At 44.9% G+C, this 15,979-nt stretch overlaps 1 protein-coding gene across 1 annotated transcript in view; it reads right to left on the bottom strand.

Annotated features, from left to right (window-relative positions):
• Positions 1 to 15,979, bottom strand: part of STK24 (serine/threonine kinase 24) — a 745,744-nt gene that overhangs the window by 35,658 nt on the left and 694,107 nt on the right. Inside the window, exon 10 of the mRNA XM_086947876.1 lies at positions 7,022 to 7,158. Within this exon, the coding sequence (XP_086804002.1) occupies positions 7,022 to 7,158 (137 nt within the window). The remainder of the gene's footprint in view (positions 1 to 7,021; positions 7,159 to 15,979) is intronic.

The raw sequence follows: 15,979 nt of genomic DNA, 5'->3' as shown, positions 1-15,979 counted from the left end.
TCAACCAGATCACGACTGCTCCGCCTTTATCCGCGGGTTTAATCACGACCGACGGGTCATTTGTAAGATTTTTGATTGCTAACCTTTGGCGATGTTTGGTTTAACATATTTTTTGCTTTTTTCTAATTTATTGATTGATGATTACATGATCTGTTCAAACGCCACAACCTGCTTCGGGATATTTTGGTACGGGATAAAAGTTGATTTGTTCCTTAACCCTGTTACTTCCGTGTCGGGAGCAGGTGGTTTGTTTGCAAAAAAGGCTCGTAGGCGGATTTTTCTGCAGAACGCAATGGTTTCCATTTTAAGTCTGGTGAAATCCGTTCGCTGACTTGGGACAAATTTTAAACCTAGGTTGAGGACAGATTCCTCATCCCTTGTTAGTATTTTAGTTGAAAGGTTCACTATTGTAGACGGGGTGGGCTCTAGGATTTGTAGAAGTTTCTGCGCGTGCGCATTTCCCATTGGGGTTTGAACCGGGTTTTGGCCTGTTGGCCTTTCTCTAAAAAAGGCCCCTTCTTGTTTGGATTGTTCCCTCTGTCCTCGGGACCAGATGAGTTTGAGGAGGACGATGTGTCAGAAAAAGTTTTGAATCGATTTCTGGAACGTCCCTGAAAGTTGTATAGGGCTCCACGTGACTCTGTTTGAGTATAATAGTCCTCCTTGAGGAATGGGTAGGCCCTCTCTAGTGTAAAAGATTTAGAGTCCCTCTCGTATTGGGCAGATTTAGAATTGATGGTGATATCTCTGAAAGTTTGGATATCTTTTGCTGCAGATATGGCATTCATATATTCCTTCCTCGCCCTAGTATATTTAATTTTTTCCTCAATGTCATAGTCGCGGCGCCACAGGCGTTCAAGATGCCGGAGGGCCAGTATCCTAGTTTTCAAGTCGGCAGAGAACCATCTGTTGGCATCCGTGCGCCGTGCTAGTCTAATTCTGTTATAAGGGGCGTGAGGATTGCTAGCCGCTTGTAGCCAGTCAGTGAGAGTGAAAACTGACAAGTTTATGTCATTGTCCAGGGAGGGGACATCATTGGCTAATGACTGTAGAAAAGCGGTCTTATCCATTGCGTTCCAATTTCTGGCCAATCTGCCATCGATTGGCACAGTGGTTCTGATTGGAGTGACGCAGATCTTAAATTTAAGAATGAGATGGTCTGACCATAGGCAAGGCAGGATTAGCGGGGAGGTCACACATGTGGTGTTAGACCACACCTGGTCCAAAATGTGTCCTTTGTCATGGGTGGGGGAGAGCACCAGTTGCTTAAAGTTAAGGTTAGACAGAAGGTCAGTCAGTTCTGCCGATTGAGAGCCCTCTGATGGATCTTTGTACCAATAATTAAAATCACCTACTAACATGACCCTGGCATAATCCAAGGCCAGGTTAGCAACTTGCTCACTAAACGTCATGGGAAACAGTGGCATTGAAGTGGGCGGTCTATACAGGAGGACGCATGTCAGTCATGTGGGGAGTAGTAATTTTTAATACCAGGATATCTGTATTGGCTAGTGGCAAGCAGATAAGAGTAGTGATATCCAGGCTAGAGTGGATAATCGCCGCGACTCCACCTCCTCCTTTCCCGGTAGCACGGTCTGCCTGAATAATGTAGTAGTCAGGTGGCAGAGCTGCTATTATATCGGGTGCTGAGGTAGGAGTTAGCCAAGTTTCTGCTAGTAGGAGAATGTCTGGCTTCTCCGTGTCTAATAGCAGGAAGATGTCCATCTGATGCTTAACAAGGGAACGAGTGTTGAGGTAGAGGATAGCAAGCGAGTTGGGGAGTAGATTGGGCAGTGCCAAACATGCTGCGCGAGTGGAAAGGTGACAGCCTTGGTTCAGGATGCCATAATTACAGAGCTGATGGAGTGTGTCCTTAGATAGGAGCAAATGATCTTTATTTTTATTGCACTCCAAAAGGTCGGCCCTGGAATAATGGATGGTCTGGGTATTATGGAGTGCCCCTAGTCCCGGTCGGTCGCGGACGGGCTTTCCCTTGGCGCGCCTTCGGCGCGCCAACGTCGCGCCCGCTGCGCTCGTCCGCTGCGCTTCTGAGGGAGACACATAATTTATGACCGGGAGAAAGATGGGCGGTGGGCGTGGCCTCTGGAAGAGGCGTGGCCTGCGGTCTGGGCGAGGCGCTGGCGAGCAGCGTTCCAGGCCAGGTGACAGAGAGCCCCAAGTCCGCTTTGCTTAAAGCGTCGAGACGTCGGGGGTTAAATGCACAGAACCACAAGGTAACAGAGCACAGTTTTACAAAGCACAATTTTAAAAACAATCTAACCTCCCGGCTTTCCGCCTCAGGAGTGTGAGTAATGCTAAAGACGGCGCTTGTAATCAGCGTCGCTTTAGCAGATTTTGGGCGGTGGGCGTGGCCTCTGGAAGGGGCGTGGCCTGCGGTCTGGGCGAAGCGCTGGCGAGCAGCGTTCCAGGCCAGGTGACAGAGAGCCCCAAGTCCGCTTTGCTTAAAGCGTCGAGACGTCAGGGGTTAAATGCACAGAACCACAAGGTAACAGAGCACAGTTTTACAAAGCACAATTTTAAAAACAATCTAACCTCCCGGCTTTCCGCCTCAGGAGTGTGAGTAAAGATAAACCATAACATGGCAGTCCCCGATTTCAGAGCGGCCCCGATGGCAGCGGGCCGCTCCAGCCTACGGGGGGCAAATTTGTTTTCAGAGCGGCCCGATGGCAGCGGGCCGCTCCAGCCTACGGGGTCACATTTGTTTTAGAGCCACATGGCTCCAACGTTTGGGAACAACTTTATTTGCAGAGCCCCATGTGGCTCTAGCCTGCGCATATTTGTTTTAGAGCTTGAGTGGCTCCCTGGGGGCATGGTTATTTACGGCACCAGTGTCTGGGGGCCATGCTCTGTCTATGATGGGCCCACAATTCGTTTAGGAGCTAGAGTGCTCCTAGTGGCATGTTTTATTTCCAGAGCATAGAGTGGCTCCAGCATGTGGCGCAATTTGCTTTAAGGGCTACTGAGAGCCCATGCCGCAGTTTTGCTGATTTCTCAGCTGCCCAGCAAGTAGTGGGCAGCTGCACCGTTTAGGCTTTTATTTCTGTTAGGGGGACCTGTTCTTTATGAATCCAGGAGTGAGTCGTACTCCCTTCGCCCCTACCTTGGCCTTTCACAGCTGCGCAGCACTTAGTGCCAGCTGCAACGTTTAGGCCCTTGTGATTGTCATCAGCTGCCCAGCAAGTAGTGGGCAGCTGCAACGTTTAGGTTTGCGCCGGTAGCGCACCCCTAACTGGTGGCAGCGCGCCCTGACATTCTGGACACAGGGCATTTGAGACCCTTCTTGAGAGAGCCAGGGGGCTGGTATGTGGATAGGGCGCAAGGCCCTAATGTGATTTTTGCACAATGGGATTACTTACTATGTTTGTGATGATAATTGCCTAATGTGATTTATTTGCTGAAAGTGATATGTGCTTTAAATGTGGTGCTAGGAAATGTAATGCATCTAGTATGTTTTACGCACCCTGTGTTGATACCTCTAGAGATAGTTTTACCTGTGGAGGTTTGTGTTAGTGAGATTGTGCTTCACTAGGATTTACGCCCCTAAAGGTAAGTTATGCTTAGCGGGTAGGGTCTAATGTGTTTAGACTAGTGAGGAGATTGCCTACTGTATTTTTACTGGTTAGGCCTAAATGTGATTTATGTGTAATGTGCAATGCCTTTATGCCTGTGATACCTCTAGATGTGCTTCATGCTTAGGAGGTTGTTTTGCCTAGTATAGTTTATACTAGAGAGGTTATGTGTCCATGCGTGATCTATGCCTATGGTTATTAGTATTGCGTAGTGTGTACCTACCTTTTACCAGTGGTTACTGGTTGTGGTCTATAATTGTTATTTGGTGTTACAGTTACTCTAAGTGCTATTTCTACTAAGTGCTGATTCTGACAGTGGCCCACGTGGCCCTGTCCTGTGTAAATAATCCCTTGTGAATATTTCCCGTGCCAGTTGGCACAATGTATATTGTGTGATTACTATCTGATGTGTTTTGACAACACAAAAGTTATTTTTATATAACCTTGTGTGGAGTTCCTTTTTTGGGATAAGCCTGTCTGCTCGTGCCAAGCTACCAAGGGGGTGAGCAGATGTTATCTTGGTGTGTGACTCCCTTGCCCTGACTAGAATGGTGGTTTCTGCCTGGCTTTGGCGTAAGCCTTAGCCAACCAGAAATCCCAGTTCTAACAGGGACGCACCCCAGGAGAGCGGGCACGACCCAGCCCTAGAAAGTATTTCAGGCTGTTGTGGTTCCAGAGCGGCAGACTCTAGCAGCTTCAGTTAGTGCGGGCCTTGGGCAGAGAGGGAATAGTGTGGCCCGCTGGTTGTCTCTGGTTGCTTCCCTAGGTGTTTTGGAGAACTCGGCTCTCAATGCAGTGCGGCCGTGCCAGAAGTCTCGCTCATGCGCCTGGCCCTTCCTCACCCTTGAATGCGGGTGCCACTTCTACCGGCTTCTCCACTCCCACCGTTGTTCACCAGGTTCCCCTGAGCCTCCTCGCAGAGCAGCCCTCTTGGGGCCATGCAATTGTATGCCCGGTCGCTCACTGCTGTTGCTGGTAACTCGCTGCAGTGCCAATGTCGTCTCAGGCTTGATATGTTCTAAGACCAAATCAACGTTTGACTTGTTGCTTCACCGTGCACATTTCAATTCTGAAATTCCTGCGCATGTAGAGCTGCTAATCAAAACACTTAACTAGGAGAAACATCACAGCCTGCTGCATTAGTCTCTGGGGCGTGGAAATATTGCATGTGCCAGCCTCTAGGGACGACAGGGGGCAGTAGAAATGCAGTCATGCGCAATAAGGTTGCCTCCATTACGAAGAAACTAGATGGAGTGACAAGGCTTTATTGCCTGCAGGACGGCATTCTAGCTAGTTTAAGTCAGCATAGAAGCGCTACGGTCCCTTGCTCACTGCACCATCAGGATTCAAGCAAGCCGGGCCGAAGACGGCTGTAATGCCAGAAACCGGTCCCCGGAAGCTTGTTTCCTTTCCAGTAAAAGAATTGGCTTGGTAGTTTGGTCTGCCCTGTTCCAATGATGCACTGGGCCAAGGACAGACTAATTTGCATGTAGCCAGGTTCTGAGCTGGGATGGTGCAGTGAGCTAAAAAACGGTGATGGATCAAGCCCTGATCTGTTGACTGGGTATGAGTGCTCTGCTTAATTCAGATACTCTGTCCATCACCACCCCCTTTTCTGAATCGTTTTGTCCACCATAAGCGTGGAAGGGCATGCTCAGACATGAGTCCCTTGCTCACTGCACCATCAGGATTCAAGCAAGCCGGGCCGAAGACGGCTGTAATGCCAGAAACCGGTCCCCGGAAGCTTGTTTCCTTTCCAGTAAAAGAATTGGCTTGGTAGTTTGGTCTGCCCTGTTCCCATGATTCACTGGGCCAGGGACAGGCTAATTTCCATGTAGCCAGGTTCTGAGCTGGGATGGTGCAGTGAGCTAAAAAACGGTGATGGATCAAGCCCTGATCTGTTGACTGGGTACGAGTGCTCTGCTTAATTCAGATACTCTGTCCATCACCACCCCCTTTTCTGAATCGTTTTGTCCACCATAAGCGTGGAAGGGCATGCTCAGACATGAGTCCCTTGCTCACTGCACCATCAGGATTCAAGCAAGCCGGGCCGAAGACAGCTGTAATGCCAGAAACCAGTCCCCGGAAGCTTGTTTCCTTTGCAGTAAAAGAATTGGCTTGGTAGTTTGGTCTGCCCTGTTCCCATGATGCACTGGGCCAGGGACAGACTAATTTGCATGTAGCCAGGTTCTGAGCTGGGATGGTGCAGTGAGCTAAAAAACGGTGATGGATCAAGCCCTGATCTGTTGACTGGGTACAAGTGCTCTGCTTAATTCAGATACTCTGTCCATCACCACCCCCTTTTCTGAACAGTTTGACAGCCGAGGCAGGTGCTATGCCTATAATGCGTTACTTTCCATTTCAGGGCAATGATGCGGATCACCACACTGAATGCGTTAGTGTAATGCCTGATGTGTGGCATTTGGCAGGGCTGGGCCACCAGAAAAAGCTAAGCAAGAAAGTGAAAATACAATAATTGGCTCAGTCCATAATGCCACATTGGTTATATTGAGTAGTAGCTCATCTGTGCACTTTTTAGTATGAGTATTGGAATGCTGAGGAGGCTCAATGATCACCTTTCTTTCTCTATTCACCTCCAAAACATTCATTATTCTTACAACTCTTTTCCAACTTTATATGATTTTATTATTAAGATCTTTTATATTTGAAATCGTTTCCACTTACTTTTCTTTTTCTCTTGGTCTTTCTTACCATTTCTTTTTTTTAAGGTATAACTTGGCAATTTCTCCACAAAGTATAATATAATTATTTAATCAACATTCCTATAATCATTTTTATGCAATTGTTTCATTTTCATTATGCTTTATTTAACGGAAGTTATACCTTTTTTTATATTATCATTATTGTATTGTAATTGTATGTGCCTCATTGATGCAGTCATCTAAATTAAAAACTTTAATAAAAATCGTTAAAAAAAGAAATAAAACAAACATTATCGAAAACATGCATTTATATCATGTCAATAAGGGTGCTTTACAACAGGTGCCAGTACTCCACTACTGTTACCACCCCAAATTAGGAGTGAATTTGAGGCAGGCTCTCCCTTAGCCCAAAACTCGTCCGAGGTTGAGGCCTTGAGACATGAGTGAGACATGAACCTCGTTCTGATCTCATCTTGTGCCTCTCTCTCTCACTAAGGCACTTAACAAATACCCTTATGGACTGTGCCCCCATTTTCCAGAATGACGAAGGCACTTGGTCTCAAATTACACAGTGAAATCCTCTACCAAATATATCATTCTGTGGAACTGCTTGAATTATGAAAGACACAATTTTCTTAAAATATCTATTAGAATTTGTTTAGCGCTTCACTATTTTTTTTAAAAGCTCGGGCTATATAAATACCACATACATAAATGCATACCTACATATTTAACCTCACTGTTCATATATTTGTGTTTTGATTTTACCTCTGAAGCCTTTGTACAAGATGTGATACCATTATATCTGAGATGCCTGGCCACGCTTCTTCTGCTAAGTACACAGCCTCTCTGAGTTCTTCTATTGACCCCGCGTTGCCGTCGCAGTCCCGGCTTTTTTCTTTCAACTGAAAACAAAACAAAATTTAATAAGTTAATCCTTTGTCTTAGCTTGCACGTTTTTCAGACTTCACAGAAACCATAACTCTGCAACTAACCCCTGCCCAAGATTTACATAATGAATACTATTGGCTTAACTATTAGAACATTGGGATGTTGAGTGCTCCAATGAAAACAATGGAGTGCTCTGGGCTTCTAATGCCTGATATAAGCCCGGAACATCAACATTCCAATGTTTTTTTCACAGCTGTTGCTTTGAACAAAGGCCTCATGGAGCCCGAGGGAATTTCCAACCGCCTCACGTTCTGTGAGGCCTTTGTTTTACAAATTAGAACATTCTGCCTTCTATGGGTGAAATGTTCTAATAGCCTGGCCATTAAAGGCCCGCTCCAGCGTAAAAGCCTGAGCTGAATGGAGCTGGCCTTAATGGTTGGTAGTGCTCGCTATGGCGGGCTCTAAGGCTATATTCTACAATGAAAGATGCCATAGGTCTCTATTTGATCCTATCACAGTGCAGAGCCTATACAGTGTTCTACAGAGATAGCTGAAAAATGAAAAGTCACTGAAGTTCAGGAGAGACACACAGAATAGTGAGTATTAAGATACAGTTCAGAGTAGGAACCCTTAAAAAGTACCCATCAGCCCACTCAATAGTGGAACTTCGTCATCTGGGATTTCATGTTTGAAAAATGGTGTCCAAACAGCCCTTCCTCAAGGAGTACTTGAGGCTAGCTACGGAACCACTGGTTGAACCCTCAACCAGATGAGATGACAGAGTTTAAGGCTGATAGGGCTTAGTTGCAGTGCTAGAAAAAAGTGTTAAAGAATATATGAAACAGAAAGGAAATTGATCCAAGTGATTAAAAATACCTATCTTGATGTCAATAAGGAAACTTTATTAGGTCTGCCCATCAAGATGGTATAGTTAAAAGCAGAGTGATAATAGCGAAAAAAGAATAACTTGCTATTTACCATAGATGTAATGTGGTCAACATGTTTCAGCCTTTGTAGGCTTTCGTCAGGACCTATGAATCACTACTGCAACACTTACTTTTTGTGCTGTGAAGGACAAACTACAGTCATTTCCAAAAGTGGTGTATCCTCTCCTGTAGAAAATATAAGAGATAACACAAAGAAAACAATACAACAACGAGTTATGGTGGTTATAATTATTGTTATTCATATGCATATATGTATGCCATGTGTTTCTTATTTGTGACTTACCCCAATTTTTGGGATGAGAAACCTCACCTCACCTGGCGACGGCTCAGGGTAAAGGAGGCCACGCACTAAAAAGTTTCAAAATAATGTGTTTTAGTTCATCTTTAAAATAGGATAAATCCAAATTAGTTTTCCAGATAAGATACATGTAGGCAAGGGAGCTCCAAGAAGAATGGCATTTCTTTAAGATTTCGATGATGTCAAGCGTTCACCCTTTGTTAATTTAAGATGTCAAAGGTCAATTCCTCTTCAAGAGAAGGAAGAAAAGCCGACCATTATGCGCCTATTGTATCCCTTGGATACAATAGGCGCATCATTACTAGTTATGATAGCGCTTTAACTAACAGGTCCCATTGCCTATTGACTTGATGATATAATGGTCGGCTTTTCTTCCTTCTCTTGAAGAGGAATTGACCTTTGACATCTTAAATTAACAAAGGGTGAACGCTTGACATCATCGAAATCTTAAAGAAATGCCATTCTTCTTGGAGCTCCCTTGCCTACATGTATCTTATCTGGAAAACTAATTTGGATTTATCCTATTTTAAAGATGAACTAAAACACATTATTTTGAAACTTTTTAGTGCGTGGCCTCCTTTACCCTGAGCCGTCGCCAGGTGAGGTGAGGTTTCTCATCCCAAAAATTGGGGTAAGTCACAAATAAGAAACACATGGCATACATATATGCATATGAATAACAATAATTATAACCACCATAACTCGTTGTTGTATTGTTTTCTTTGTGTTATCTCTTATATTTTCTACAGGAGAGGATACACCACTTTTGGAAATGACTGTAGTTTGTCCTTCACAGCACAAAAAGTAAGTGTTGCAGTAGTGATTCATAGGTCCTGACGAAAGCCTACAAAGGCTGAAACATGTTGACCACATTACATCTATGGTAAATAGCAAGTTATTCTTTTTTCGCTATTATCACTCTGCTTTTAACTATACCATCTTGATGGGCAGACCTAATAAAGTTTCCTTATTGACATCAAGATAGGTATTTTTAATCACTTGGATCAATTTCCTTTCTGTTTCATATATTCTTTAACACTTTTTTCTAGCACTGCAACTAAGCCCTATCAGCCTTAAACTCTGTCATCTCATCTGGTTGAGGGTTCAACCAGTGGTTCCGTAGCTAGCCTCAAGTACTCCTTGAGGAAGGGCTGTTTGGACACCATTTTTCAAACATGAAATCCCAGATGACGAAGTTCCACTATTGAGTGGGCTGATGGGTACTTTTTAAGGGTTCCTACTCTGAACTGTATCTTAATACTCACTATTCTGTGTGTCTCTCCTGAACTTCAGTGACTTTTCATTTTTCAGCTATCTCTGTAGAACACTGTATAGGCTCTGCACTGTGATAGGATCAAATAGAGACCTATGGTATCTTTCGTGTATTGAATTGTATAGTTGGGGGACAAGATATCCATAGGTCTATAAATATTTTCCTTCCCCTCGGGCCCTTCTCCACCCTTTTGTTCTATGTATATTCTACAATGAGCAGTACACAACATGAGAAGAATCCCCCCACTCAATATTCATAAAGATAGGCAGTAGCTCCAAATATATATGTCACCCACAGTGGATATCATTTTACAATATTGTTATTAACAAAAGTAGGCACAATTGTTTTAATTTCTTTAAATAAGTATAAATATATTTTGCATAAATTTAAAATAAACAATCAATTATAGAAGACAACATACAATAAATTATCACATGAAGGTGTGTACATATTATACAGGAAGAGCCCTAGGTCAATACTATACAAACAACAACTATATATACAAACTAATAAATCCTGTGCTATCAAACAATACACAACTAGACTAAACATATACATATAACAAGATGTTAGTAAAGAGCCCTGTTGTTTCTGTAATGTTGTTTATATATCAGGAACATTGATGGACGATTAATCAAGTAAACTTCATCAAGTATTAAAAGGTTAAACTATTTTTTACACACACACACACTCGAAAAACAAAGAGAACTGGTTAAGGACATAAAATACAAACCACTTTAAAATACAGTAAATGTAAATAATTTAAAATAGTTTGAGTAATAATTAAAATGAATAAATACAATATTCGAGTTAAAATAAAATAAAAGTCTAGGGAGCAAGTAAAATTTTAATAAAATAAGGAGAAAAATAAAAAGGAATAGGGAAAAGGGAACAGGCTCTAAAAAAAGAGATACACACACAGACTCAGAGATAGATGTGAACATTTTAATACAAAGTGTAAACTAACCATAACTACAAGATGCTATCGACCTTTCTAAATAAAAGAAATGATACCGCCACTGTGTAGCCATAGTTCAGATTTACTTCCACGGAAAAGGCACTTTTTATTTGCCTATAATTTAGGTACCTGTCCTGCAACACATTGTGTACTCTAGCGACCAGCATGACCATTTTCATGCAGTTGTTTGCAGGGAAAAAAGTGAATGTTGGGAGTAAAAGAAAGAATTTTCCCCTTATAGTGCCCTTTAAAATTTTTGCTCACCACTACAGGAAAAAGCTGGTTGGGTTTTTTGCCAAATTTGGCACAAATGTAGAACTCATGAATGTAGGTGCAGAAATCTGTTTTGAGATATCAGCAATTATAAAAGGTACTAAGTGGACTTTAAAGGGTTAGCACTTTTGTATATCTTGACAGTTGAAAAGGCATCTGCAGCGTGGAGTGGCTACATCGTAGATGAATGTAGTACAGCATTTAAAAATACTGAAAAAGAATGTAAATATGATTTCTAGTTCAGTGAACACAAGCCCGTAAAAACCCTGACAATTGCCAGTTATGTAATGCAACTGGGAATGCACACCATAACTCATGGCAGTTTTTTTTTTCTTCAGCTGGTGGAGCACACTAACAGGGGGCAGCATAAGCAGTGTGCTTAATGGGGACAAAATAAATATTGTTAGAGATTATTTTTAACTGACTGTGATTAAAGCTTCTTTTTGACTGTGTATTAGGGCCACTTGTGGACCATTTTAATGGTGTATTTTACCACTAATTGCATACCCTATGGTTTGTTGAATTGACTTGCTATTAAGTAATCTATTAAGGACCAAATGAAAGGCTAATCATACAGAATTCAATTCAAATTAAAGTTAAAAAGAATCAACTAACCTCACTCCCAACAATTGCGAATAAACTCTCCTAAAATCAAAAACATCCGGGCCATTCAAAGGCAAGTGACATCACTCTTTGGGGAGCCTAGATTCACAGTTACATAAAGCACTCACACAATAGCTTACTTTCTATTAACACAGTTTTTTAAAACGTGCCATGTGAAGCAAAATATATCTTTATGCGAACGTAATGGGGTTTCTCTGCTAACAAATATAGTTCCTAAGGCAGGGACAATTTAGATTGAGTTACCTAGGATTTTTGTACATTTGAAGCAAAATATATCTTACAGTAGGAGACAGAGAGGAAACAAATAGCCACAATATCAATTTAATTTTTAAAATGAGTTAAATGAACACGTGAAGATATTAATTTGTCTTCTATTATCTATGTCTTTCTTGATTGACAATCATTGAAGTTTCCCTAATTGATGCTCTATGGACTTTAAATATTTTAAGAGCTTTCCACAACTCTGTATCCAATTGTGCTTGTAAGTCTGGAAAGCTTCAATTCCAGAAGGACAATGGTAACTATTTTGAAATTAGTAGTAACCAACTAGCACTCACTCTTCCACAGATCCCCAGATACAAGGGAAAATGAACTGGGCCACCTTCAGGCCTACAAGCAATAAAAATGGAGTCTTTCTATACCTATGTTTCTAATCAGCCATGTCTCCTGGACTCTTTTTAAAAGTCTGCTTTCCTATCTAAACCTTCTGACCTGGCCCTGTTACCCATGTTCTCCCCAGTCAAGCAGCTTTAGCACAGTCTGCAGGCAAGACAGAGCTCATGGGTTAGATAGAAACATGTATTAGACATTCATCCATAGTTTCTAGTGAAAGCGAACTTTCTTACTAAAACATTTAAAATTCTTTGCGCTCAGATTACTCCACTGGACTCTCCATGATATTAATATATTTAATGCATTTGAATTGAAATTTGGGCTACAAGTTGAACGTAAATCAATCATTAACCTTGACTAGCTGATAGTTATGGACTAGATTTACAGACTTTTTTCCTGGGCGTGGGTTTTTATTCCTTTTAGAAATGTAGAAGTAAGTCACACTTAAGGAAGGAGTAAAACACAGTACTCACCTGAAAATGAATGAATCTGGTCCTTTTTTTTCACAACAATTTTATTGATAAAGATGAGCAGAGGAAATAAAGTGGCATCCCACAATCAGGACGATACCACTAGACATTGTGAGTACAATCACATAATAAATCTGAGCGTCCAAGCAATGAATCAGCAAAATCAATGGTATACAAAAGCATCAACCCTATCTTCATCTTTTCAAGAATCTATCCACCCAACTCCCCGAACCCTCCCTCAACCCTCCCTAACCCCATGCATGTGTGTGGGAACCATATGTACGAAAACTCATGACGCATCTAGTGTGTGTGTGGGAGTGGGCTCCGCCGGAGCATGCTGGGCTATAGGTCCTCCTCCGGTTCCTCTGGGGGATCCAGTGTCAAACCTCTGTAGTCCGCCCACCTCTTCCATATCTTGAAATGTTTACGAGGGCACCCTCGTGCTTCAAAGATTGGCCTCTCCAGACCCATACAGAAATCTAAGCCTGCTTTCCACGCAGTCAAGGGGGGGGGCCTCACCTCCTTCCACGCACGGGCCAAGTCTCTTTTGGCTACCATCAGCCCCAGGAGGAGCAAGTGGCGTTTATAAACATTACCACCCACCCCTTCCAGGACGTGCAGTAGGCCCAGGCGGTGGGTACGGGGAAGGGTCCAGCCCAACACCTCTGACAGGCAACTCCAGACACCCCTCCAAAAGCCAACTAGTTGTGAGCACGACCACATCGTGTGGAGCAATGTACCCACCTCCGCTCCACATCTCAGACACTCTGGGGACTCAATCAGGCCCGCTCTCCAAAGACGCTCTCTAGTATAATAGGCCCTGTGCAAGATCTTGAACTGAATGAGGCGAAACCTTATTGCTATAGCCGCCCCCCTCGGGGATTCCAATGCCTCCCGCCAATCATCCTCATCTAGCGGCCCTATGTCGGCCTCCCAGTTCGCCTTCAGCTGAAGAAGAGTGGAAGAGCAATGTGTGACCATGGTCTGGTAAATGCGCGATACTTTTTTGTCTCCGAGGTCGCCCATAAACACCTTCGCCTCGATCGGGCTGAACTCTGGGAGCGAGTCAAGATTAGTTATACTGGGCGTCAATGCATGTCTAAGTTGCAAATAGCGATAAAATTGAGACTGGTGCATACCAAATTCAGCACTAAGAGCCTGAAAGGACTTGAGGGTCGTCCCGGACATCACATGGCCGAGCTGCGAAATGCCGATTGAGTCCCAGCCATCGAAGCCTGATAGCTTAGAAAGTTCTGGTAGTAGACCGTTGCGCCACAGCGGCGTTTCCGCGGTCAGTCTACCCCACCAGCCCATACGACGCAGGGCTTGCCGCCATATTGCAAATACAAGTTTGGTGACTCTCGGCAATGGCCGACGTAGCCGGGGTGAGTATAGGATGGTGTGGAGCGAGTTATCTCCCATTAATGCACGTTCTAGGGCGTAGGCCGGATCTCCACCGTCAACATACCACCATTCATTCAGAACAAGGAGATGAGCGGCTTGGTAGTACGACTGTATATCCGAGGTGGCCAGACCCCCACAGTACGTGGACAGAAAGCAGGTGCGCAGCGCTACCCTGGCAGCACCGCCGGCCCACAGGAAACGGCCCAGCACTGAGTCGACCTGCCGAAACCATTGGGGTGGAATAGGATACGGATGGTTCTGCAGTTGGTAGAGTAGGCGCGGCAGTGCAACCATCTTAAAGATAGCCGACCTGCCAAAAATTGAAAGGGGCATTCTGGACCAGGTTTTGAGATCTGTCTGGACCCGCTCCCATACGGGCAGTATATTGCGTTCCCAGGCCGTGTCCACCGAGTTGGAGAGGAACACTCCAAGGTATTTCAGACCATCTGTGGCCATTTGCAATTCCGAAGCCCAGGGATCTGTCACTGTGTCCCCATGTAATACCCATAGGGTGGATTTACGTACGTTGAGGTAGAGACCCGACACCTCCCCAAATAGTTGCATGACCTCCAGAACACGTGGGCCGGAGTGCCGTAAATCGGTAAGGAAGAAGAGGACATCGTCCGCATATAATGCAATTTTATCTGATAGTGTGGTATTCCAGTCAAAGCCCCGTATCAAGGCATCGCTGCGAACTCTGGCCGCTAGGGGTTCCATTGCCAAGGCAAAAAGATAGGGGGAAAGAGGGCACCCCTGCCTAGTCCCCCGGCCAATGCGGAATGTCTCTGACACCGCCCCGGCGACTCGCACCGATGCCGTGATGTCCGTATAAAGTAGTTTGATATAGGACCGAAAGACCGGGCCCAGGTTGAGCCACGATAGCAGTGTGAATAGGTACGACCAGCTGACCGAATCAAAAGCCTTGTTGATATCGGCCAATAGCAGTGCCGCCTGTTCCCCCAAGGCTCCAACAGCGTCCAGTGCCGCCTGTGCCCGTCTAATATTGTGTCGTGTTGCCCTGTGGGGCATGAAGCCTGCCTGATCCGAGTGGACTAGGTCTGCAATATATGGAGCCAGGCGGTTTGCTAGGGCCTTAGCTAATATTTTGGCCTCTACGTTGATAAGGGAAATCGGTCTGTACGAGTCGTGGCTGCCTGGGGGTCTGCCAGGCTTCTGAAATACTACTATTTCGGCATGGCGCCAATCGGGGGGTAACACGCCCCGCGTCCTCGCCACCTCAAGAACCCGGCGATAGTGCGGCCCCAGCTGTACGTGAAATTTCTTAAAAAATTCACACGGGTAGCCATTAGGGCCAGGAGCCTTACCCGCGTTGAGCTGCCCTAGAGCGTCACCCAGTTCCTCCGCTGTGAGGGGTGTATCTAGGATCTCCTTGGTCTCGTCCGACACCCGTACGGGCGGTAAGTCTGCGAAAAACCGGTCGAGGTCACTCTCAGGCAATCGGTCACACGAGGCGTATTGGGCTTCGAAGTATGAGGCGAAGCTCACCGCCAGCTCGCTAGGGTCAGTCAGGACCCCCCCATTACCGTCTACAATGCCCGGCAGCACGAGGGGTTGAAAGTTGAGTTGACATAGGCGATGGAGCATGGAGCATGACTTATCCCCCCACTGATACACCCTACTTCTAGTGGCCAGCCACGCCTGTCTGGCTTCATCCATCAAGAGGGATGCATACGATTGCTGAGCTTGTAAAAGCAGCCTGAGCCCGACCTCATCACCACCCTCGCGGCGTTCCTGTTCTAGGGTCGCCACTCGCTCGGCCGCCACCACAGTTTGTTCCCGGCGCCGCCTACGGGCCTCCGAGCACCACGCGATATCCACTCCACGCACGGTAGGCTTCATCGCCTCCCATACTACCTCCACGTCCGCCCCCTCTAACAGGTTCTCCCGCCAGTAGTGATCTATGGTTTCTCGCAAATGTTTAGTATACGCGGGCTGTAGCAGATGCCACGAGGACA

The sequence above is a fragment of the Lissotriton vulgaris genome (genome assembly GCF_964263255.1).
Source record: "Lissotriton vulgaris chromosome 8 unlocalized genomic scaffold, aLisVul1.2 SUPER_8_unloc_1, whole genome shotgun sequence".
Classification (NCBI taxonomy): domain Eukaryota; kingdom Metazoa; phylum Chordata; class Amphibia; order Caudata; family Salamandridae; genus Lissotriton; species Lissotriton vulgaris.
The sequence above is the reverse complement of the archived record's forward strand: the minus strand, read 5'-3'. Positions and strand labels throughout refer to the sequence as shown.